This window comes from Alosa sapidissima, chromosome 2, assembly GCF_018492685.1.
Source record: "Alosa sapidissima isolate fAloSap1 chromosome 2, fAloSap1.pri, whole genome shotgun sequence".
In the NCBI taxonomy this organism is placed as follows: domain Eukaryota; kingdom Metazoa; phylum Chordata; class Actinopteri; order Clupeiformes; family Clupeidae; genus Alosa; species Alosa sapidissima.
Window position 1 is genome coordinate 25,809,829 of NC_055958.1, and position 25,495 is coordinate 25,835,323.

Consider the following 25,495-nt stretch of genomic DNA (forward strand, 5'->3'; position numbering starts at 1 on the left):
CTTTTTGCTGCTGTATCTGTTTCCATTGATCACAGCGTTCACGCCTATACAGCCAGCTGATTAATAACAACTATCATGCTAGACAGTTCCAGTCTAGTCCACGAACATCAGTTGAAAACAAAGTTGACCTGAGATTGGCCTCAGTCTTCAAAATCTAAATTTAATTGGGCCTTTTGACACCTAGCATTTCTATGTCCTGCAGCAGAGTGCATCAGGGTGTAGTCAAGGAACACATGGCCTGCTGGTGCTTAGTTAAGAAAGCAGTTGTTCTGTGCAACAGTGCAAATGCCATCTGGATCCATCATCACTGAGGCTCCACACCAGGAAGCTCGACTCGGAAAGAGTTGTGGTCAGCAGCCAGCAAAAAAACAAAAAAAAAACAAGAGTGTGAAGAAACAGAGAAATCCGTCATCTTCTGTCTTTTTCCGCTAATCCTGCAGCATCCAATCCCCCACGAGGCCGACGCATGCGGGCATGACTCAGCAGGATCTACGCGTCTCGTCCGTCTCCATTTGAACACCGTTTGTCTTCATCAAGGCAGCGGTGGCGCCGGGGCACGTGGGAAATACAGCACGCTCTCCTCCGCCGCAACAGCTTTGTGGAAAAGCCGCCCATGTGCCTCCCCCGGATACTACCAAACGATCTCAACCACGAGGCCAATTGAAAACAGAGGTAGAAAGTATTGAAGTGCCACGGTACTGGGGTGTTTGGAAAGAGAGGCAGACAGCCAGATAGACAGACAGTCAGACGGGTAGACAAACAGTGAGACTGATATGCTCTTACCGGGTGCTGCATGATGTAGGGCTGATGGGCCACCCAGGAAGGATTCTGTACCTGGAACATCACACACACACACACACACACACACACACACACACACACTCTGTAAACACAGCCTGCTTTGCCAAGAGCTATTTTAGGGCGTTCTCTCTTTTTGCTATTTGGATGAGCACTATCAGAGCCAAGGGACTTTCTCACAGATACTTAACTGCGATGCAAACAAGCACATGATCCCTGACTGCACAAGTGCTCTTTATACTGACATCACCAGTCAAATGACAAGGGATTAACAGAGGCCGGGGAGCAGCAGAGAGCAGAGACCAACCTGGTATGTGGACACGGGTGAGATGTATGGAGACATGGCAGTCTGGGCCATCATCCTGTTCGCAATGCTGTATGGAGGGGGGTAGAATCTACAGACAAAGGGAGAGAAAGAGAGAGTGAGAGAGAGAGAGAGAGAGAGAGAGAGAGAGAGAGAGAGAGAGAGAGAAGAGAAAGGAAAAAGATTTATACAGCAGTGCACAGATACATCAGCACAGGACACAGCAGTCTAATGGAGAAGTCTGTGTTCCTTCCTTCCTGGTGTGTCTTACCCATTTTGCATAGCAGCTGTGGTGGGATCGTATGTCAGAGTCATTCCAGCCTGCAGAGAAAGTCAATAGAACATGAGACTGTGGCTAACAGCACAAAGCAAATGCATTTCACGAGTGCAATCTGCATTTTGTGGCCCCACTCCGTGACAACAATGCGTGTCTGCGCGCCCTTCTTTTTACATGTCACACATGCAGCACTGCCAAATTTACCCAGCCTTGTCTGGCACGTGAGCCCACAGCCATGGAACAGGTTTCAGAGCAAATAGGAGGACATTTATGCACGGAGCCAACGCCTGCTGGAACCGGTGGGAGTGACTATCTCCTACCAACCTGTCCACCCATGGAAAACCCCAGACCTCATTAGGTGGTCTGGAGTTCAGCATGGGCTTATATACCGACTGTTTACATTGAGAGGTTATACTCAGGGCTCTGTTTAGACGTCAATGCAGGTTCTGTTTAAGTACCGGCCAAATTGAGACAAGTGAAAAGGCAGACAGGTAGACACACACACACAGAGAGAGGACAGAGAGCACACTGCACAAAGTGGCACACTTACGAGTCGGGCCTCGCCATCTCGTGCCCACGCACGGCCGTTCTGGACATATTTGTTTTGGCTCTGCCTCTTTTTCTGCCCACCATCAGCAAACTTGCACAGCAAGGGCTCAGAGGGGGCTGCAGAGGGGAGATCCGGAGGGAGAGAGGGAGGGAGAGAGAGAGAGAGAGAGAGAGAGAGGAGAGAGAGAGAGAGAGAGAGAGAGAGAGTGAGAGTGAGAGAAAAAGACAGGGAGAGACAGTCACAGAAAGAAAGAGAGACAGAAAGAGGGAAGGAAAAGAGGTCTTTAAACATTGCCCAAAATACACTTGACACTGTCCACCCAGCTTTCAGTACTCAAGGGCGCAAGGGTTTGGCTAAAAGTGTCCACTTTCTTTACCCCCTCACTCACAACGGCAAGAATACAGACATCTGATTTGGCAGCTGTCATGCAGTAATCCCCCCCCACCCCCACACACAGCCTCACTCCACCCTCCCCCTCCCCCCACCCTCCCTCTCCCATCACCTCCCTTCCCTCAAAGCTGTGCAGCCACTCAGGCCTATTCCAGTCAAATAATCCAATTACAGGGCTTAGAGTGGGAAAGAAGGCCGCAGCAGGCCGTTCCCGCGTCCACTCGCACTCAGGGCCGCTCCTCCCTCTTCCTCTGCACTCCTGCCGCCCACTTCCATCCGTCTCTGACATACAGAGGCCCACTGACACCGCATCACAACAACAACAAAAACAACAACAACAAAAATCAATACGCACTCTCACCGGCATTGTTATTAGGGATGCTAGTGTTTCGAGGGTTGTTTGTCTAAACTGCAATGCAGTCAGTAAGATATCTTACAAGAGAACCTCCTGATTCCATTTGTTGTACAAATGACCTATAGGAGGGCCAATAGACAGTTCTTCCATCATTCTGCATAATAAATATGTTAATAGAAAAAGATCTTGATAAGATACAGTATCTTTACATTTTTCAGATGCTCTCTTCATCAACCCAGCCAGGCAAAGCCCTTCACTCCTTCCTGACTTGTAACCATATGACCGTATTCCGTAAAAAACCCCCCTGATGTGCATTAAATGTAAACGATGCTTGCGTGCGAGTGTTAGATGAAATGGTTGTGAGTCATGTCCATTACATACCAACGCTATTCAATAGAACAACCGATCCCTTTCCTCCACCTGAAATGTACCTCTGAATTCAATCAACCTCTTACTGATGTGGTCTGCTTGATCATTCCACCCACGGCTCGCATTCATTCACTAGGAGAGGCGATTAAAAGTGAGCTATAAAGAAATGATTTATCAGAGCTGGGTGGAGCAGTGATTGGGAAAACAGGCTGAAATAGATGTACGACTTCCTTACCCAGAACACCGGGTGGCGTTTTAATAAACTTCCCGTTGAAGTGATTAATCACGGCATCGCACTTCTCCGTCGACTCCATCCTGCACAAAACACAAGAGACACAGGGGTGAGGGAGATGCTGGTGTGTACCAGAGTCCGCAGGGGACGGGAGCTGGAGCCTAGACAAGGGATCTTTTGGGTGAAGAGTGAGTGTGTGTGTGTGTGTGTGCGTGTGTGTGTGTGTGTGTGTGTGTGTGTGTGTTTTCTCTTCTACGGGGGCATTCAATGTCAGCGGACTTTAATCCTGGGAGTCCGGTGTGTGTGTGGGGAGTATGTGAGGTTAACACAGATTCTCTTGCTCTCCAAGAGCGAAGGCATGTGGGGACGTGTCCAAGCTGCTTACATTGCTTTTCTTTTGCTCACAGAAAATGACACACCTACATATATACACACACACACACACACACACGCACGCACACAGAGTTGTGTGCAAATCATTGACAGCCTTTTTGGTCACTGCTGCTCTTTACGTAAGCACACTTAGGGAAGTAGCCCACGTTTAAAGCTATAAATAATCTCTCATTTGTCATAATGAAACCGTGCATGTACTCTCTGTGTGTGTGTGTGTGTGTGTGTGTGTGTGTTTGTACTGTAACTGTGAGCCTTTTAAAAGTCCCTCATTGCTAATCAACAACTCGATCGACCATTCATTTTCCCCCAGGAGACAAATGAAGGTGTGACCCTAGTGCTAAAATTAGACATGGCGTCATAAAGGGCAAAGACAGAGAGAAAACTCCCCTCGGAATCAGAGGAAGTTTCCAAACGTTAGGGACTCTGAGAATTTAACAGCCAGGGGGTCACCTGTGGTCATCTTTTCAAAGTCCCGCTAATACGTCATTCTCTGACCTTTTGACCTCTGCCGGGTCTCTCTCTCTCAAGAAGCTTACCTGGCGAATCCCACCCCGCGGCTGGCTCCGCTGGAGTCACGCAGTATCCGCGTGGAGATGACCTGACCGAAGGGCTTCAGCATGTTCTCCAGCTCCTGCTCGTCCATGGACAGGGGCAGGTTGGAAATATACAGATTGGTCGGGTCCTGCTCTTGTTGCTACGACAACAAAGAAAATGAAAGAGAAAGAAAGAGAGACAATTAGACAAGGCAGAGGGGTCAGGAGTAAAGGGCAGACAGAGAAGGACACTCAGACCACACCCACACAGGAGGTGACACCTGGAAAAAAAACACCCGTGGAATTAATCACCAGCTCCTACGCGCGGAGCCTGGCCCTGCCCTGCCTGGGCCCTTTGTGAGGGCAGACAAGTGCCTGTGTGAGTTGGGCTCCCCAGTCACGCTCACACTGGCTTTGTTTACCGGTTAGCCTCAGCGAACACCTGGACTGCGTGCACAACGGCACACTTCCGGTCACAGTTGGCTTTGCATGACTGGGCGACAGCAGATTTCGCCACACACCCTCTTTCCAGTTCATTCATCTCCCATCTCTGCCACTTACGATCACTCACTGGGACCCTCTATGCCGGATACATATTGATGATGACCACTCTCTTTCCTGCTCTCTTTTCAGTCTTGTTGGTTTGTTGTTCCTTTTAGCGAGAAAAGGGACAGTGTGAATAGTGATGATTTGCATGCAGCTCTTGCTTGACCATCTCCTCACACACACACACACACACACACGCTGATTTCCTCCCCCACGTATTTCAATAGCATCAGCAGAAATACAAGACACAGAAAGAGCTCTCCTGGGAGCCGGTCCGCTCGCCATTAATATTCATCAGCTGCATGCTGCAATCAGCCTCAGAGAGAGAGAGAGAGAGAGAGAGAGAGAGAGAGAGAGAGAGAGAGAGGGAGAGAAACAGAGAGAGAGAGAGGGAGAGAGAGAGGGGGAGAGAGAGAGAAAAACAGAGAGGGGGAGAGAAACAAAGAGGGGGAGAGAGAGAGAGAGAGAGAGAGAGAGAGAGAGAGAGAGAGAGAGAGAGAGAGAGAGAGAGAGAGAGAGAGAGAGAGGGGAGCGGACGAGGCTGGATTATAAGTAATGCATCGACAGAAAAATCAACAGCCAACTATTAGGAACAATGAATCACTTTCAGCGCCCACAAAACAAGAGAGCGGGGATTCAGAAGGGCACTCAATCAGAGAGGAGAGGAGAGAAGGAGAGGGCTGGCCTGAGCCAGAGCACCCTGCTGCTGCTGTAATAACCATGCAGGGCTCGCAGGCAGAGAGGAGAGCCATGCACAGACCATCAGCTCGCTGGTCAAAACACTGCTCTGTGTTCTCCGGGTCTGTAGAGGCCAGTGTGTCTCTCCGGCGCTAATGCCGCCGAAAAAACCCAGGCGTAAACAACACGAAAAGAGATCATTGTGCAACACCTGGAATCGGAGGCAAGGGGCCGGCGCAGTAATGAGAAAAACAGAATTCTCTGTCTCGCGGGCCGCGATAGCGTGCTGTCTGTGCGTGCCAACGCCATAATGCATTTAAACACGCCATTTTTTAGGGCGGGAGGGGGAGGAGGAGGAGGTAATGCGCCCGGGCGCTTCAAAGAAAAGGGGACGACGGTCAGGGATGGGGAGCGGACACTGCCGTGTGCCGAAAAACAGAAAAGCTTTCATGGCGCAGGTTGGAAGCGCAACCATCAGATAAACTCGATTATCCTGCCAGTGACATTGGGGCGGGGAGACCTGACGCTTGAGCACGGTTGCGTGCAGACCTGCTCTTGGAGCGCGGTGGTGGTGGTGGTGGTGGTGGTAGCGGCCCGGGCTTTTTTGGCAGGCAGATAAGACATCTGTTTTTGCACTGAAAAAGGGGGTCAGCAGCTAAACAGTCATCGGACGTCATGTGACCCGGGCGTGCTCGGAAAGCTCACGCCGCCGTGACCACTGGATGGGATTAGCGTTAGAGAGAAGGGGGGTTGGGGGGTGGGGTCGAGAGCGAGAGAGAGAGAAAATGAGTGTGTGAAGGAGAACAGCTTGGATAGAAAAAAAAAGAGAAAGTTAGAGATAAAAAAGATAGAAAGACGTCAGAGAGGGACATAGAGACGGACCGACACAGAAGGAGATAGATAGAGAGAGAGAGACAGAGAGAGAGAGAGAGAGAGAGAGAGAGAGAGAGGCCATCTGTTAAGGTTAGTACTTAGTAGTACCAAGAAAGATAGGATCAGGAGAAAGAAGTGAGACCTGTCCACCTGACAGAGCTCTTTTATATTAGATTACTGTCAATCACCTGTCACTGTTACCTTTGAACATCAGTCTGACAGCACGGGAATGTCTGACTGATGATACACCTCAGGATTATTAATACGACTAACTGTCTGGTGCTGTCGTTGTCTAGCTTTAAAAAAAAAAAAAAAAGCATTTTAGTGTCACATGTTTTACTACTGGATCTATGTCATTTATGACTATGACTTTTAAGTAGTTTGTATCTGTCGAATTTAGTAAGGTTATTGGTAAACTGCTATTCAAATTATCTCACACATTATCTCACTTATCTTGAGCACTCGTAGCTTCTCTTAGGGTTGGATAACAGCAAGAGTAAGTAACACAACCAAATACACAGCCTAAGGAAAAGTCAGACAAACTTTTGAGAACAGTCAAGGACTAAAGGTTCACACACAGTTCTCCGTTTCCATGACCCTCTTTGTGAGAGAAAATGCTAACAAAAGGTCCTGGCAGCTCAAATTTATTTTAAATGGAAATTAAATAGGTGCATGGAGGCATGTCAAGCCTGCCTGCACTGCACTGCAGATTCATGGGGTCCTGAATTGGAGTATTCTTGCTGGGCTTTACAGGCCTCTGCTCCTCGGCTTCAAAGGCCCAGTTGCCATGACGACCTCCAATTATTTACTTCCTTTTCTTCTGTCCAAGAATGTAAACTACCTTGTTCCCACTCATTACCGAGCTGTTGCCCTTTGAAGACCAACAATGTGAAATCTCCATCCAATTGACTCCCACTACAACTGGGGAGTCACAAAAAGTTCACTTTTAACACGTTTGCCAGAGCTCAGTGGTCCACCGAACCAGTGTCACAGTCTACAAATCACATATTCACCCAAAGACACAGAAAGAAGTAGAAGAGGCAGAGAGAGAGAGAGAGAGGCAGAGAGAGAGAGATACAGAGATACAGAGAGAGAAAGAGAGTTTTAACTAATTGTGAAAAAAATTCTCTGCCTGAAAAACCTGCACAGCTGCAAATCCTTTCCCTTAATCCCTCTCATTATGTTTTTCCCCCGCTTTCTCTTGTTCTGACCCCCTTTCATTCTGACACAAGCTGGTGTGACTTCCCCTCAGGAATGAACCTGGCTTCCTGAGTGAGCAAGCAGGCGGCTGGCGCCGGCAAGACAAAGTCACTTCGCAAGAACTTTGAGTCACTCTTTTTTCGCACGCAGTCTCTCACCGCGCCCCTCCCTTTACCGGAGTGTCCCTGAAACCGAAAGGCATCGCATCGAACTGAAACAGTTCCGTTTCAGCCTCTCACCAACACGCCTCTTTTATTCATTCACGTGTTCACTCATCAGACACCGGCATTGCTACCAAGCCCACAGGGCAACGTCTCTCCCTTCCAAAAGGAATGTAGTGCGTGTTGTGAGGGAGTCCTTTAAGAGGCAGTATTCCCTCAGGGCAGGGAGCCGGGATCAGAGTGCGCGGGTAGTGGGCCGGGGGGGGGGGGGTGAGCAGTCTTTGCAGGGGACGACCGTGCTCAGTGAGCCAGGGACACGTGTCCCCAGGGAGGATTCCTATCCTCGTGCGTCACCCTGTTGTCAACACAGTGTGTGTGCGTGTGTGCGTGTGTGCGTGTGTGCGTGTGTGCGTGTGTGCGTGTGTGCGTGTGTGTGCTCCACCCAGTAGTCAGCAGCACACTCCGCAGCCTGCATCAGCAGAGCAGGTCAGCCCTCAGCTGATAATGAGAGGGAGCTGTCACACTCACACACACACACACACAGTGCAATGTCTGCAATTTACTGATACCAAATATAACCACCACCGAATAGATAGACCAGACTATATAAAAATAAATGCAGCCAGTTATAAAATGTCCTGACAAAACTTGCACGCACTCACTCTCTCTCACACACACACACACACAGACCTGCCAAGCAGCCAGACATATATGTATACTCGTAAGGTTTATGTTTCTGAACGCTAACAATATCCTGAGATCCACTGGGGGGACATAACCCCTCTCAGACGGATGCCTATCCGATTCGGTAATCCACTTCTGCCCGGGCTGGCCATAAATGGGACATGAGCCTAGACCCTTGTGGTGTCCACGTGAAAGCCGACACTGTTGTGCTCCGATATTCCGGATGACAGAGGCACGCCGGCGATGTGCTGGCTCGTTACTCGTGCAAGGGCAACGGTGTGGGGTGTGTGTGTGTGTGTGTGTGTGTGTGTGTGTGTGTGGGGGATCTCCATCATGTCCTTACCTTAGCCATCTGGGCTTGGACTCCAGTGGTTTTCAGGGCAGTGACGGCTTTCTGAGCGGCAGCTGGGCTGTCGAAGTCCACAAAGCCATAGCCTGGAGGAGCACACATCCATATGAATACAGGGAATAGTGACAACAAGGACATTAGAAAACATGGGAGTATAAACCCTTTCAACAAGGTAAACAAAAACAATGCTTGAACGTTTTATTTGGGCCCCAATCTACTTCCTCTGCATTAAGATAACATATGGAATGTTAAAAAGGAAGTCTTGTGGGACCAACTATGATGCTGATAATGGACCTCTCTTGAAAGGGTCCATAAACAACAGACATGGAACATCTTTCCGCGCCATGGGAAAGGGGCCTACATACCCCATCAACTGCACAGCATACAGTATCACATTGTGCTGTGAAAATAGTGTTAGAAGAGGAGAAAAGGTAATCTGTTTAATAGCGTTGTGGGGTGAGAGTGTGGTGTGTGTGCGGTGTAACAGGAGCCTTGATGAGGGAGCGGTGAGCAGGGGGGGGGGGGGTGTTGTTGCGTTTGACCTCCAGCTTTTCAGGCAGAAAGTGCAGAGGCTGCAGATTGCGGGGGCTTGGCAGTCGGGGATCAGGTGGGCTCTCATTGTCTCGGGGGAAGCGCACGCTCAGGCTCCACCTCACTCCCTGCCGCACTAAAAGGGCCGCCACTGAGCACGCATAACCTTCAGACACCCGCAACGCCACCAGCAACTCCTCCACTCTGCAGATGTATCCATCGATAAGGAAGAGGACAAAATCCTGTCTGCTTACATTTGGAGTTCACAATGATCTCAAAGATAGCTTTTTAGCCAAAACAGTCAGGTTTTTTTTTTTTTTTAATTATTATCAGATTTCAAAACAATCATGAATAGAATACATAGTACAAAACATACCTTAGCAAATCAAATGCACTGTATTGAAATGTATAGGAATTGTTTTTCATATTTGGCTAAATGAGTAGACCAATATGATTTCAACAGAGGCCAATGTGTGTGCCCTGCACTGCTACAATGTCATGTCCCTGTGCATGTGACTGGCAGTCAGAGTCCCACTGATTAGTTCAACTGTGAATAAGACTGGAGGGCTGGAGCCTGCGGGTTGTGCCCTGCACTGAGCCAGCCCTGGCGCTGCAGCCCGGTGGAGCTCTATGACCGGGGGGCTCGGTAGGTGCGGTGCGCAGGGAGGTGCAGGATCGGTCACTTCAGTCCAAGGTCCTCCCATGGCAGTCACTATAGCACAACAATCAGGGGCTGGGACCAAAAATAACCCCAGGGAGGAGCGATACGGAGCGCTCAGGGTGGGGAGGGGAAGGGGAGTGGGGACCTCGGCCTGGCCGCCTGCCTCCTGATTCATACAGTTGCTCAGACCCTGCGGGCAGCTAAATGGGAGCAGAGAGGGCCAAGCTCTGTAGCCACGTGCTCTGTAGCACACAATACTTACACACACACACAGGGAAGAGCACGTCAATACCAAACACAACCGACACCTCAACACTTCTCTATAGAGAATCATTACCAAACACAACCGACACTTCAACACTTCCCTATGCAGAATCAATACCAAACACAACAGACACCTCAACACTTCTCTACAGAGAATCATTACCAAACACAACAGACACCTCAACACTTCTCTATGCACAATCAATACCAAACACAACCGACACCTCAACACTACTCTATGCACAATCAATTATCAGTGCAACATCAGTGTGCGTGGCATCAGGGTAAAAGACCTTTCTGAATCTTTTTGAAGCAAATATGCTTTTCAGCAAGTGCTCAGCTGCAACCACCCTTCCTAGACGGCAACAGCCAACTGTTTCCCCAGGGAAGGCATGGCAGGCATGTGAGGAATGCCTCAAACGTGAGGCTTAACTCCACCCATAAGAACACAAGAACACAGGATGTACGCACCTTTGCATTTGTTTGTCGTCTTGTCCAGGATGGCCTTTGTCGATACAATTTTGCCGTACCTATGGAAAACAGCAGAGAGAGAGGCAGGGTTAGAGAGAGTGTCATTGTCGAGCAGGATTAGCTGGCCGAAAGAGGGAGTCTGCCATAAAAACACACAAAAGAGGGAGGCTTGCACAAGAATTTATGACATCATCGGCAGAGTACGGCCAGGCAGGAAGTTGTTTCCATGTGTGTTTGAGCATTCCAAATAGCACAAGACTCCAGTAATTAAAGTGTCGTGCACCACATTTACGAGAGCAGTCAGTGCCATGAAGGACAGGCTGGGCAAACACTAACTACACTTAGTGAAGCACAGGGGCAGAAAATATAGTAACAGAGAAGATAAATCTAATAATATTGCATTTTATCACCCGGAGAGAAGAAATACTCTTTTCTGATTGGCTGGCGGAGTGGCTTTTAATTCTGAATAAAGGGACACCTATGAAGTAGATCTGGTAAAAAAAAAAAAATTAAATCGCCGTTCCATATCAATGCTTATGAATGGTAACTATAACAACCATAGTAGGGCGACGGTTGAGTCTGAAGGCAGGCTTCGCAACAATGAAATCAACTGTAAACAAGCTAACTGTCCATGCTATCGCTGTTATAGGGCCAACGAAAGTTGTACTACAAGCTGAACTAGTGAGCTTCTTTTTAAATGGAACCGCGTATTTCCTTTCCATGCTATAATGGCATGGCTGCCGCTGCGCGCCGGGGAGTTCTTTGCTCTTTGCCCTCGTCCATTAATTCCAAATAACAGGACACCTCGGCGGCCGTTATCCCTTACATGACAAATGTCCACATTTAATCTAACATTCTGATGAAATATTCTCAAGTATGAGTCATTATTCTTAAGTATTAGTCAACATTCTGATGAGTCATTGGTATGAAATTCCATACTAAGAGCCCTTCATTCATAGAAGTCAATCCTGATAAATTATGTAAACTTGGCAACCCCCATTCCAATTGACCACTTCCCATTTCTCTTAAAACGCAGGCCATATAGATAAGCCACACACACACACACACACACACACACACACACACACACACAGTTATTTTGTCACACAGCAAAAGCCACACTTGTTTTATTTTCTCTTGCAAGTGTGGTTGACAGCTCTGAGAAATGAACTCAGCACTGGCCACCAAAACAAAGAAGACAGTAATGAGGTTCTCCACAATAACAAGCAACTGGTTTTGACACAGCCAGGACGAACACCCGGGGTCTGTTCTCCTGCGCCCACACATGCTACACCGATGGAGGTGATGTATGTTATGCTAAACCTGCGTCATGAAAAAGATGATTTATGGCGATGTTAAGAATGCGGTAGAGGGGCCACGCTGGAATGGAATTGAGAGCGTGACCTTTGACCTGCTTTGGGAGGCGGAGGGCTTAAAGATTTTTTTTATTATTTTCCTGTTTCAATCCCAACCCCCTTCAAGCCAGGGCCACCAGAAGACCCTGTCAGGATCTTAGGACACATCTGTACCTCCGAACTGCAACCGTAGTGCAGGAAAACGGGTCTGTATTTAATGTCAAAATAGGTAGAAAAAAAAAATCGTCCATGAGGTTCGAAAATCTAATTATGGAGGCTGACGTGGGGAGCACGTGTCAGTCTCTGCGCACCACACTGACCTTCTGCCTCCGCGCTGAACGGAGAGCCAGCAGCACCGGAGGTTCCCGCTAATTGACCCAAAATGAATCAATTACGAGAAATCACCCCTCCCCCTGCACCCCCCGGCCCTGCAGTCCAGAGCGGCTTGATAGCGGGCGCTATAAAACGAGCGGTTGGAAAAAAAACGCACGGGATTACCCGGGCTGCAGTGCAAGGGCGGAGCGGGTTACGGAGAGGACAGCTTCCTTTCAGCATAATGAGGTGGATACATACGGAGTAGCACAGAGGGCTTCACCGCAGTGTCGTCACCTGAGCGTCTAGTAACACTAACACACAGCAACGCTGACGACAGAGAGACTAGACGACTAGAGATTCCCTGTATTCGAGAATAATAAAGGGACACGGAACAATCTGAAGAGTGCATCTCTTGGCTTTTTATGAAAAGCATCCCTCAGAATTGGTTGGGGGGGCAGTTAAAATGGATGCTGGGGGGGGACGGTTTTGGTGTTGTCTTATAAGGACCACAGCCCTCTGTCGGACAGCTGTCAGAGCCCTGCTCCCCCATTCGCTGTGCTGATCACTCTCCAGGCCCATCACTGATGGGGTTATTAGCCAGACTGGAAAGTCCTCCCAGGGCAACTGACAAATGACATTGGAATTTATGCGTGCAGCAATATGATCCCATTATAGAATATAATGGAAGCTACAACTATGACTAATATCAACCGCAACATTCTTTTTCAGAGTAAAATCTTGAAACATACATTTGTGCGCTTGACAATACGTTATACTCCAATGATGACAACAGTATCAGTCACAACCTTAAACAAGGAGCACAAATACCTTTGACTGGAATTTAAGTCTGTGCCCAAAGGTTCTCACAAACCGAGTAACAAAATCACTTATAGAACAAATAATTTTGACTAAACTGAAGACACTTACTTTCCCTATAAACAATGATTGGCCTGATCAAAAAAGCTTATTTAATTCTACTTCATTTATTATTGGAAGACCTTGTCACCAGTTGTAGCAATCTTGTTGAGAATGTACATTCAGTGAATTCATTTTATAGCAGCCATGAACTCTCTACAAGTCATCTCTATGAGAGTGGGAGGATCTGGAGAGAGGGCATTCAGCACTGCAGTTGGATGGGGTGAACCCAAAAGTCAAAGGTAAAACCGCTTTAACTATCGAGATAGGATTAGGGTTAAGTCCATCTAACGTTTAGAGCAGAGCACAAACTCTTTACCTTTCCTTTAAACTCCCAAGTGCTAATCCTAACTCTTCAAAAGGCAAGTGTATTGTCCAAAGGGTAGGTTAACCACAGCGCACCACGGCTCAATAAAACGGCTACGTGAGACGGACACCAATGTTACCTGAATACCCGCAAAATGGCCCCCCGAAACTCGATCCCCCTAGAATCTCTGGTTCCATTTAGGAGTCGGCTTGCAGCTGAGGCTACAGCTCGCTGTCCAACCAAATGAGGGATAACCTTTACACCCATTACTACCGCGGACTCGGACACGGCGACAAATGGAGCGCTACGGCTACGCACACTAGGCCCGTGAACCAACAAGAGAAATGTCCGTCATGTTTATTACACGTGGAAACCATTATGTGACGACAATAACACCGGGGGTGGGAGATGGGATGGAAACTGATACTGCGGTAACCAGCGCCTGCTGTAGCAGCTCCATCCTCTGTGCAGAACACCCACGGGGACACGACAACGGATTGGGCAGGAGATTGAATGTGCTGCCAAGTCAACATCTCATTGGTGGAGTGGTGGTGGTGGTGAAGGTGGAGGTGGTGGTGGTGGTTAGGGGGGGGTGGAGGAGGTGGTGGTGGAGGTGGTGGTGGTGGTTAGGGGGGGGTCTGGCTGAGGGGTATGGGCGGAAAGGAAAATGAGATCTCAAAGTCACCTCAGCGTGGTCTTTCAGTCCAGCGTGGTCTTTCAGTCTGGGCTACAATGAAACAATGAGTTCCAGAGCTCAGTGGGAGACAGGCTGCCTACCCACCGCAGAGCGTACCTGAACTCCCCTTATGGCAAAGCATCAGACATTGCCTGCTAGCACCCCCCCCCCCCCCTCTCTCTCATTGCCCTTGCAGTCATCTGTATCATTTTTCATTTGAAATTAAATTCTAATACCCCTGTCAGATCTGCTCCTGCTCCTGCTCCTGCTCCCCCCCCCCCCAATCACCATCCCTTCTTCAATCAGGTTAGATGAAAGAGCCCAACTCCAACCTAGTGACTTTTCCCCTACATTTTTCTGAGCATTCCTGAACATGACTAAAAGATACCATATCTAACACTCATCACTATTTACTGTTTTATTTTGCAGGCCACAGAAGAGAAGCTATATTTAACACAAGAACTGCAAGCACACACGCACACACACACACACGCTCTCACACACACACAAACACACACACACACACACACACACACACACACACACACACACACACACACATTCATCTGCCTTGTAACTGAGGCTGGGTGTGTGCTGATTGGACACACTGTTCTGAGAGAAGGATGGAAAGATGGATGTGAGCGGAAATAAATGACTGGTGACCTAATCAATGCATCTTTCTAGAGGTCAGATACCCAAAGCGGGAAAAATAATTCTCTAATATTTTTTTAATATACTGTATTCAGTGAGCTTCTCGACGTTTGCATGTCTTTTTTTCCCCACTATGTTTTGTGCTTCAAAGTTCAAGGATGAGAGGGCAAGAGTGGCTTGACACTTCTCAACCCAAAAGAGGAACTGTAAGGATTTTGACCCCCAGCCCCCCCCCCCCCCAATCCTCTCTCCCGACTCCAAACCTCTTAGGTTAAAAGGTCAGATCGATAGCCGATCAATAAGCGGCGTAATGAAAAGAAAGTGTACTCACGGCCGGCAAAGCTTGACCAGGTCCTCGTCAGTGGTGTTAGGGGGCAGCCCCCGGATGTACAGGTTGGTCTTGCTGAGCTGTTCCCAGCCAGCGCTGCTGCTGTTGCTGCTGCTGTTGTTGGTGCTGCTGTTGGTGCTGGGGCTGGGGGGAGCCATGGGGTGCGAGGAGGGGGCCACAGGAGGCTGGCAAAAAGGACACACACAAAATGGCGTCAGTTGGGTGGATGGGTGGGGTGGGGTGGGGGTGGGGAGGATGGGGCAAAACAAATCACTGGTGTGAAAGACAAACAAACAACAGAGTCCCGGAACTGTGAGGAGGTATAATAGGGTAGTTTCCACTGCAGTAACTTGGGGGTCATTTTCGAGAGTTTCACATCTTGGTGCGTGTCCCCACCACCATAGGCACCACCCTTGAACCATCACTTTCGAGAACTTTAACTGGGGAGAAGGTACTTACAGTAGGTACTTTTGAGCTACCCTGAAACTGCGGAGTGACTTGTGCAGTGATGTGAGATGTAAAGGAGGTATATGTGGAATACAACAAGCCCCACTGTCTAAACCCAGAAAGGCAGAGGTTATACAAATATAGTTCAATTAATTATAGCTTACATTTAGCTTGTTGACTTGAGGTACACTGAATGAGCAAACTAACGTCAGCTGAAAAACGGTCAGTTCTCAGTTTCGATATTTTGATATATATTCTTAGGTAGCCTATGGTGTCTATTGACTTTGAACAAATCTACGAATAGGCTAGCTGCTACACAAATGTTGGTATTTAAACCGGGCAAGGATATTTTTACACTCAAAGGTGGATAATTTAGGTTGTAAGGATGTTAAAGGTTGTATCAGCAATTTCAGGCCCAAAAAAGGCCCAAACATAAATGATCACATTCATCTAATCTTTCCTAACGATCCGCTAGCTGCCTGCCCCATTAGCATGGCGTCAAAAACGTGTCTCTGTAGGCAGCCTAGGCTCCGAGATCTGTACACAAAAACAATTGCTACCAACAAGTGTTGGCAACTCCTAAAAGGCAAAATAAAGTGTTTCAACCAATAACCGACGACACGCGCGTTTAGGAGAGTTTTTATTGCATGGGAGGGAGGGGGATGGAGTAGCAAGCTAGCTCCCTGTTTTGTTTGAACATCAACAGAAGTGACGTATCCCCACTATCGCTGGTACAAACTTTAAGGTTACTATAACTGAACACGTAAGCAAAACGCAATAAAAGCTTTAACAACAGTGTGGTATCAGTGCAGTACGAGTATTTGCTGTAGCTGCCATGCCATTTCAGTTAATCTAATTAGCATTACGATAGCGGAGCAAAGGCTGCTTCAGTACATCCTGTACACCCTGTACACAGTGGAGACACAACGGCTGAAAGGACTGAATAGCAGGGATGCTGTACATGTCCAGCTAAATTGGTCTAAAAGACATTAACCCACTGCAATGGTGCCAGTGGGGTGTGACCACCTACGCCTCCAATACAATAATTAATTTATTATGTACAGTAGGATAGATTGGCCCGATGTCAACCCCTTCTGCTGATGTCAGACTACTCTGTTTCAAGGCTAGCTTTCCTAAACATAACCTGAACAAAACATCACTGATGTATCCTTTGCTTTTATCGATAAGCACAAGATAGGTATCTTAGCGGCACCGTTGCCTAAGTCTCTGATGTGGAGATCTGAAAATCTCACAGCAGCGTTGTACATCTGCAGTGCAGTGTCCTTCAGAACTTAAGCAGTCAGCATCAGCCAAGTCCATGGGGGCCCACATCACTGAGACCAGGCTACGAGGTCGAGAGAGCGAGCAAAAAGGGAGAGGGGGAGAAAGGGGGAGAGAGAGAGAACAAGAGAGAGAGAAAGAGAAAGAGAGACAGAGAGAGAGAGAGAGCTCTAGTGACTCTCATCCAGCCATGTCAAGCTACATATTCCCAGCCGAGTCGCTCCTGGGAGAGCCCGCAGTCACACACGAAGGCAGCCAAGCAGCCAGAGAGGCATGTTTGTGAATGCAACTGAGCTGCACACTGCAACCCCCACTCAGCAATAACACTACTGTGGGCCTCACCTGCGGTCAGAAAGCTACAGCCATTGGGCTTCAGCAATGTACTATATGTAGACCGAATTCAAATACTTTAAGACATTTTTTTTGTCTTTGTCATTATTAAACAGGGCTTAAATTTCACTGCGGGATTGCGGGTATTGCGCATAATTTGTTCAAGTCCCGCAACTCTAGCTATCATAATGCGAGAAATTCCCGCATACACTTTTATAGCCTGTCTGATGACGGCGTGGGGTGGAAGTGGGGTCAAGGCGGTGCTATTGACCGGACGGATCAACTACCGAGTTGAATTGAACATGGCCTCATGCAGACGCAGACACACACACACACACACACACACACATGGAGAGAGAGAGAGAGAGAGAGAGAGAGAGAGAGAACCACTTTGCGCTTACGCAAATAGGCTACTATGCAACCATGGCAAACTTTTACATCTGGAAAGAGCTCCTTGGTAACTATCCTGCTAGCTCAGGTCACGTCAACACTTGATCCCAGAAAGATTGTCTTCAACTTGTTAGTTTTTTGAACATTAATTTTATCTAATAACATAGAAAACATAATGAATTGCATCCACGTATCCTTTTGCACTATGCACAACTTGTATTCACTACCGACTAGCCTAAAACCATCAGGCTGAAGGGAGGCTAATTACTCTCACGTATTTTCTTAAAGTGACAGGCACTCAATTACACCTACTCATCACCAATGTGCACTCAATTAGACCTACACAACACATTAAAGATATGCCTAAGTGTTATAGCTTAAACGTCAATATGAAGCATTCAAATTACTAAATATGTTTAGCTGCTAGTAATTACTAGTAAAATGCTATACATTATTAACTAAATACACTCTATATAAATTAACAAATATATGAAATAGAAACATAGCCTATCACATAAGCCATAATTTTCAGTTTGTGTGTGTGGAGAGAGTCAAGCAGAATCTAGGATGTCCACTGTTGTGAATGATCCCACTACAGTATATATTACTGATGACGTCAGGGTCTTGGGGGTCCCAAAATCAAACACTTTTAAAAAGTATTGAAGAAGTATCGAAATTGCAATCCCCCCCTCCCCCCTAAATTGTGTAAATCCCCCCTACATGAATAACCTAAGGGGGGAATTCCCCCCCATTTTGAAAAATGAATTTTAAGCCCTGATTAAATTAAGTCTGAAGTTAGGCTAAATCCTAAACCCAGTCTAGGTATATTAGTTTCAGTGTTTATCACAGAGATTTGCGCAATCTCACAAATTCGGTCCATATGTTTTGCGTCTCAAATAAGACAAGGGCACAGTGAGAGGGGAATTTGATTTCATGCAAGTATGAAATAGCTGTAAACATGAACTCATGTCACTTGATCCATGCTCTCAGATATCAGGCTAAAAGCTGTGTGGCCTGTCATGAGATGGGGACCGCGGTTCAGAATGGCTTTCTTTCTCCTCTCATTCTTGCTCTTATGAAGAGGCCCCTTATGCCATTGCTCAATCACATCCGGCCTGCCTTCTTTCTGTTTTTAATGGAAGCAGATGCTCTAATCTGGAGAGCCCCGCCCCCCAAAACTGTTCGGTTTCAGGCACTGATTACAACCCCGATCCCCTCCTCCTCCCTACTTCAGATCGCGGGAGAGAGGAAGCGGATGGAATCCCAGGAATGAAGTGGTGACAGAATTGAGCAATCTCAGACTGGACTTGCTCCCCTCCAGAGACACTCACGTGCGTCCGGTTCAGGCCTCCCCACCAACCACAGCCTGTTTTTCTAGAATGCACGCTGCCCGGCCCCCTCTAATGGCCTGCTGAAGTTCTCTGTATGTTTGTGTGTGTTTTAGTTCTTTCTTATTAGCCACAGCAGTTTTCCATAGTGTGGACCAAAGCGATGCAAGGATGAAAACACAGCCTTGTTGCTACAAAAGGGGGCCAACGCCTCTGCAATTAACTCTAAGAGCGGCCTTCCAAGCCATGACCTTACACTCAATAATGGGCGTCCACTCAAAAGGTCCGCTGACCCACGAATCCTCGGGCCGATTATGTTTATCCGGATGTTTGTCATGCACGCATGCACAAGTGGTCCCAACAGCCGATTTCACTTTTATCAACACATCCATGATGCGAGTCAACCCAGTGAAACCAAACACACACACACACAATCACACCAATAAAATATTAATCCCAACCTCAAATTCCATTCGGCTCCTGTCACCTTCTAAGGCAGACAGCTGTGAAGAGTCCAGAAGCACTAAGTCAGTAATAAAAGCCGACTAGTGCTCCTCTAAAAATCTGGGAAAGCTCCCATCTGCCAGTTCAGTCCGAAGCACAGAGGAGATTAATGCAGGAATCCTCCAATTCTCGGCACACAAAATGCATTCTGCATTGTTGAGGTCACTCTGTAAGAGTCTAGGAGGACCTGGGGAAACACAGTTCTCTACTCAGTTCAGTCGTACAGACAGTGCTTAGAAATTATCACGCTAAATGGTTCAAATGACCCGGAAATACTTTTGTAAAACCTGTTTCCAGACTTCCAAATTCATCTGGATTAAATACAAATTATACATACGGCAATACATACAACAAAATATCCATTTACTTTATCATTCAGGCTACTCGCATTTCTTTCATTAGACAATTACTATGTTACTCTGGATCAAAGTATTGCTCACTTCCGGTTCAAAGACCAAAGTAATAGACAATTAGACTGTGAGGGTCATGAGGCACTGCAAAAAAATTCCAGTGTAGGAAAAGTAGACACATGTAGTCTTGGTGAGGCTGGAAAAAACATAGGATTCATTGAGGTAATAGAATTATTGAATGATGTTAAGAGATCCACCAAGAGCTCCAGCTTCATAAAGGCAATGGTAATATCGGCATCAAAGGTAAACGTTCTATGGAGCTAATTTTTGATGGGAAGGTGTTGAAAACATGAAGAAAAAATTCATTTCAATAGAGGCCTGCAGACAAAGGCACCATTTATACAGGTACCCCAGTCTCCAGTTGAATCCACCAATCAACCGCATGTGCATTCATGCCACCGGCTACAACAGCTTCATTGAAGGTACAGTTCCACCTGGCTAAAAGATTACTTTCTTGCACATTGCCCAGACCTACAGTCCATATGATGACCCATACAAAACATGCAGATTGCTGATCTCCAAGAGACATTCTTCAATTTGCGTATATACATACATAAGATTCTAAATCTACATGATGGGAAAGTTAAGGACTGGCCCATAAGAACCAGAGAACAGCGCTGAAAATAACTGAATTGGGGGGAGCTATCCTTATGAGTAGGCAGCACACAAACTGACATTAGCATTTCAGTATGCTTACAACAGGATGCTGGAACACTCAAAAGAGGCATTCAAAGTATTTTTCCCAGCTGACACATCTCCTTGGGGGAAAAGGACGCTGGTTTCATTTCCGAGCTGGCTTAACAGAGTCTTATAAAACCATTGTGAATCATTTAATCATCTCACATTAGGACAGGCCTAAAACCACGGGCCCAGTCCAGTCCCACTCTTTAAGTTGTTAAAGAGCATTTCTAGAAAGAAAGGAAATTCATTCTCTGTGTGAGTGAAATCTACACCCTTCAGGCATACTCAAATAGAGTGGCTTTCAAACCTCTGCCTGTGCAACTGAGCAGAGGGAGTTTGAAGGGCCCTGATGGAAAGAGACCAGCATCTTATCAGCCTACTCCAGACCGAGAGGGCTCGTCATATCCGAGCTGGAAATACACAGAGCTTCCAGTGAGAGGCCTCGCCCTCAAACACTGATCCATGCCCAGCTCCAACACTAACACCAAGTGCTAATGTCACAGCAGGGGAAAAAATGTGGTTAGTCTGATCCGGTACTTACTTGACTTAATCAACCTTTTAATTCACATAACATTAAGTCATCATCCACCATACAGAGGTAATCGGTATAGGGGATTGAGTAGATTGCCTGCACACTCTCTTTGATTCCAATCTGGTGGAAATTGAAGGTTGATTTACAGTAGCAGAACTGCAGATTCCAGGGCCATCTTTCAACATATGACGGGCAGTCAATCTCATAGCCACCATGACCTAAGTGACCTGGTAAAGGCATTGTGGGATGTATTTCAAATAGATTCGTAATCAGCTGCCAGCCTTTTTGATGTTGTTACAGATCTAGAGGCCAAGTCTGTGTTTACAAGAAAACACCAATTCTACCAACGGAGACAGAAATTTTCTCAGGGGTTACAGTGCAGTTTGCCATCTCTAGCCTGTAAAATGTGGCATTAAATGCTGTTTAACATTAACTTACCTAGTTACGAGTTAAAACACACTTCCTGTTGTAGCCCTATTCCCTTACTAAAAATATTAAACAACTCGCGCAATTGTAATTACAGTAAGTTAGACCGTCAGGGCCATAGGCTTACAGAGCCATACAAACGTTAACACCCAAACAACAACTTCCTCGTGGACTAATGTTTATGCCCTGTTTTATTAGCCTTTTGGTCAGTTAACTTCTATTTGTAAACACAGATTAACGCACCAGCAATAGCGACCATTTCTTTTAATTACAACTGAGCTAGCAAGCTAGCTAGCTGGGCTACTTCGCCGTCAACATCAGGATTTGTCACGAACATTAAACACAGGGCAGCAAAACAAATCTAATATTTAGCTAACGTTAACACTGGGCTAACATTACTACTCATAGCAAGCTAATGTTACTGTGAAGTAACCCAAGGATACATTATATTTCACCGTCGCGTAATAGTAAGTGAATAGTCAGGTTGTGCATAATTAAACCCATCGATGCTGTTACCTGTTTATTACGATGCGTATTCCTCAAAGGGTTGCCAGTATTAGCAAAAATCATCTTCTTTTACCGAATTTCCCAATAGATGGAGTGTCTCCTTTCAGAATTTCAAGCTGACTTGATTTTCTCGTCTCCACAGGCTGGATGAGTAAAGTTGTAAATTTAACTCTATACAACATAGAGATATATGTTCGTTCTCATCAACCTGTTTTAAATGACCGTAGACAACAATCGCTGTTTGAATTATGTAAATGACGAACCAAGACAATATATTCCAGAATTTGTCCCAACTTCGACCGCCCAACTCGTTTGTTTAGCCGAGTTCATTGATCTGCATTGAGTTCCCCTCGAAACGGACCTTCCTACTGGGGACGGCACCACAACGCCATCCACATGGGTATACTGTCATAATAAAAGCTCATAGTTTGACAGAGTATTCACACTACTATAAGCATTTAGTTAAAATGAGATTACGCCGTATCTATTACAGTGAAACGTATCCTCTACATGCGTGTGCGATGTAAAACGCCAAAGTCTGGTTTCATTTGTAAAACACAGCATCCCCATACTAGTCGATAGTTTATTCCAGCGTGCATACCTAACATTCCACAGAGCGGCCATCAAGTATTTTGCGGTTTGAAGAGTTGATACCTAGTTGTAGTGTGTTAACTAAATAATTTATATTTAACCTCAAAGTTTCTACAATATCACCATAAGGGGTTTCCTAAAAACACAGTGTGCTAATAAAAATCGAATTGATTGTCATTTCTAAAAATGCATTAATAAACAGGATTCTATTAGGTATTTGATAGGCTAAGAGGCACAATAAACATTGTGCAAAACGAGTAGCACAATGAAGGCAGTAGTAGGCCTAGGCAACAACAACCTAGGCTAGCCTAACCCAGTTAAGATTTTGTTGAAGAAAAATAGTCTTGATAAATGAAAGAAAATATCTCTATCCTCTGTATTTTGGACGTAATTTTGTTGGAGAGTTTATTAATCTTACAAATCCAAATGACACCTGTCTTGGCCTAGGCTACTCAATGGCCTAAATGGCATGTTTAGAACAGGGGCAACTATAATTCACACATAGGTTAGTAATTTGACATAAACTGAACAAAATGATATGTTTCAAACACAAGGCTAGGTCTATTGGAAACTCATAAGGTAGGAATCCACAGGGCTTATGCTATGAATGAAATATTAAACAACAGGCCTAACTACTTTGGGAAAAAATAAAAACATGTTATAATAAGATACTGACTCTGTTATTCTTCATGCAGTACCCATATGTTGCATGTTGACTATTGTTTTTTTTAATGTTGATTAATGTATTTTTGAGTGTATTGGTTTTACAGAATTTTCCTTTAACAATAAATGCATGCACCTAACGCTGATAAAGATCTCGAAAAGTTTTGGAAACATTTAAATCTAATACTGGTATCCTAAAATTAGCCAAAACATTCCAACAATAACACCAGCAACACTCTCGACCATTTTGCATGTGTACGCTACATCTCCACACCTATTGAGGGAACCACACTACAGCACACTTTTGTTTGCCCTTTTGTGTCACCCATTGTGTCACCCATTTGAACCCATTGCTAATATGATTATGCAACATTTAATGTTACAGTCACGACAAATAGAGCATGTCAACATTGGCAAAAAAATCAAAAGCCAATCATAACAAACCCTAAATATCACTACTGCTAGGCTATATACTAATTTATTTCAGGGTACTAAAGATGAACAATGACAGTTAAACTATGATCAGTTAGGATAAATTACATTGTTTTAAAACTGATATAGATTACTATATCCAATGACACGTGTTAAACAACACCCTTGCTGGAAAGACACAGAAAAACTGACTTACAGGTACCTTTAGAGCTATATGCGATGCCAATAGGTAAAATGAGTATCTGAATCGCTTGCTAATTCAGCAATTGTGTAAAATTGAAGAGGAGGGATATGACACAATCTCTTGAGCACTGCAAAACCCATTCATTTTTTTCTTGGTTACAGTTACTGTACATATGAAAACTTGCTACAAAAGAGAAAGAGTTGATCTCAATCACAAAGAAATTGTGATTGAAGTGTACCACAACTAGATCACTGGTCACTGACACCAGTTTCAAGTTGATAAGAAATATCTGTGCTCAATTAAGGAAACTTGAAATTCAAACGCAAAATCATTGGAATGGCTGTAGTAATTGCAGCCAGTGCAGCACATCCAAACGAAGAGAAAGCCTCGCCCCATCCGTATCATGTGTCTCTTTCATTTTCTCTTCTGTTGACAATATCACTTAGCTCCTCCCTCACTTAATGCTTCTGACTACCTCACTGATGTTGCAACAGTTGAACTCACAAACAAACCATAGGCTACTATAAAACCAGCAGGAAACAAACAGTGTTTTTTTTTTTTTTTAAATGAAACACTTATGAGTGTGATCATCGTCTCCTCTTGTTGGGTGACAGGAAGCCTGTCCTAATCGGGAAAACCCATTCTGCTCTTTTCTCTTACTTCGGAACTGATAAACATCCTTTGACAAACTCTCCTAGAGCAACTTCCTCAGCTGTCAGCTTCCTCTGACTTAGCGTCACCAAGTCTGCGCTTCTGTCTTGTGCAGAGACAATGCAATGAATCCACTAGCAGCGTGATGCTTCACAAACACTTTACTATTTACCTTCCAGTCTATCGGGGAGGGGTGGTGTCGAAGGCCGAAACCCCTGTGGGAAGCTGACAGAATCATCCTCGACAGCTCCTGTCTTGCCACTGTGGTCGTACGGGCGGGCTCAGAGAAATTTGGAGGGCTGACTGTGCGCGCGTCTGTGAGTGTGCAGGCAAGTGTGTATGTGTATGCCTGCTAGACAGGAAGAGAGAACATTCTTACAGCAGCTCTGGGTGCTTGATTGCATAAGGAGTGTGGGTGAGGATTGGGGGGTTAGAGAGTTAAGCTTTGAGTGGTGGCTTGGCAAAAGCCAGAGCAGAGGCTAACAGAGAAGCTGAGCAGTTGTGTAGTTTCAAGATCTTTTGTGATTGTCTACAGACTGATCAGCTTTTGGTGGGTCAATTGGTTTAACTGCTTGGCTGACTTTGATGTTTGGAAAAATGTCTTGCTAAAATCAAATATATGTACATGTTGTAACTATAAATGTATCAGTACTGATAACACAACTTCAACAATAACAAACCTATTTTTGTATTATGACTACTTAATGGAAAATGCATATGCCTGAACATACAAGGTCTTGAATACAAATTGCTTATTTTTAACTTGTTGAATGGCAGGATTTAATGCAGAGCATTCATGTCAGTGTAAGACTGACAGGTGACTTTGGATGATTCAAGGTGTCTTGACTACTTAATAAAATATTGCTTCAGTGATGGTGGGCGTATTCCAATTGTATGTGAGAATTATATTCAGTAATCTGCCGTATTCTAATCTAAGAATTTATTAAAAACAGTAACTTTCTTACATAGGCA

The 25,495-nt window shown here is 45.8% G+C and overlaps 1 protein-coding gene across 5 annotated transcripts in view; it reads right to left on the bottom strand.

Moving 5' to 3' along the window:
- The window catches only part of LOC121692683 (RNA-binding motif, single-stranded-interacting protein 1), a 29,862-nt gene extending 4,950 nt beyond the window's left edge, over positions 1 to 24,912 (bottom strand). For 2 of the 5 annotated variants that reach the window (XM_042071507.1, XM_042071481.1), the window contains exons 1-10: positions 22,012 to 22,350; positions 15,170 to 15,351; positions 10,620 to 10,678; positions 8,687 to 8,778; positions 4,205 to 4,362; positions 3,279 to 3,358; positions 1,930 to 2,045; positions 1,374 to 1,423; positions 1,106 to 1,193; positions 784 to 834 (exon numbers count right to left, since the gene is read on the bottom strand). In XM_042071507.1, the coding sequence (XP_041927441.1) occupies positions 784 to 834; positions 1,106 to 1,193; positions 1,374 to 1,423; positions 1,930 to 2,045; positions 3,279 to 3,358; positions 4,205 to 4,362; positions 8,687 to 8,778; positions 10,620 to 10,678; positions 15,170 to 15,351; positions 22,012 to 22,065 (930 nt within the window). In that variant the 5' untranslated portion in view covers positions 22,066 to 22,350. Of the gene's footprint in view, positions 1 to 783; positions 835 to 1,105; positions 1,194 to 1,373; positions 1,424 to 1,929; positions 2,046 to 3,278; positions 3,359 to 4,204; positions 4,363 to 8,686; positions 8,779 to 10,619; positions 10,679 to 15,169; positions 15,352 to 19,403; positions 19,634 to 22,011; positions 22,351 to 24,695 lie in introns of those variants that run through there. The other 3 variants (XM_042071499.1, XM_042071491.1, XM_042071470.1) reach the window with 3 other exon arrangements.
- Positions 24,913 to 25,495: the final 583 nt, after the last annotated feature.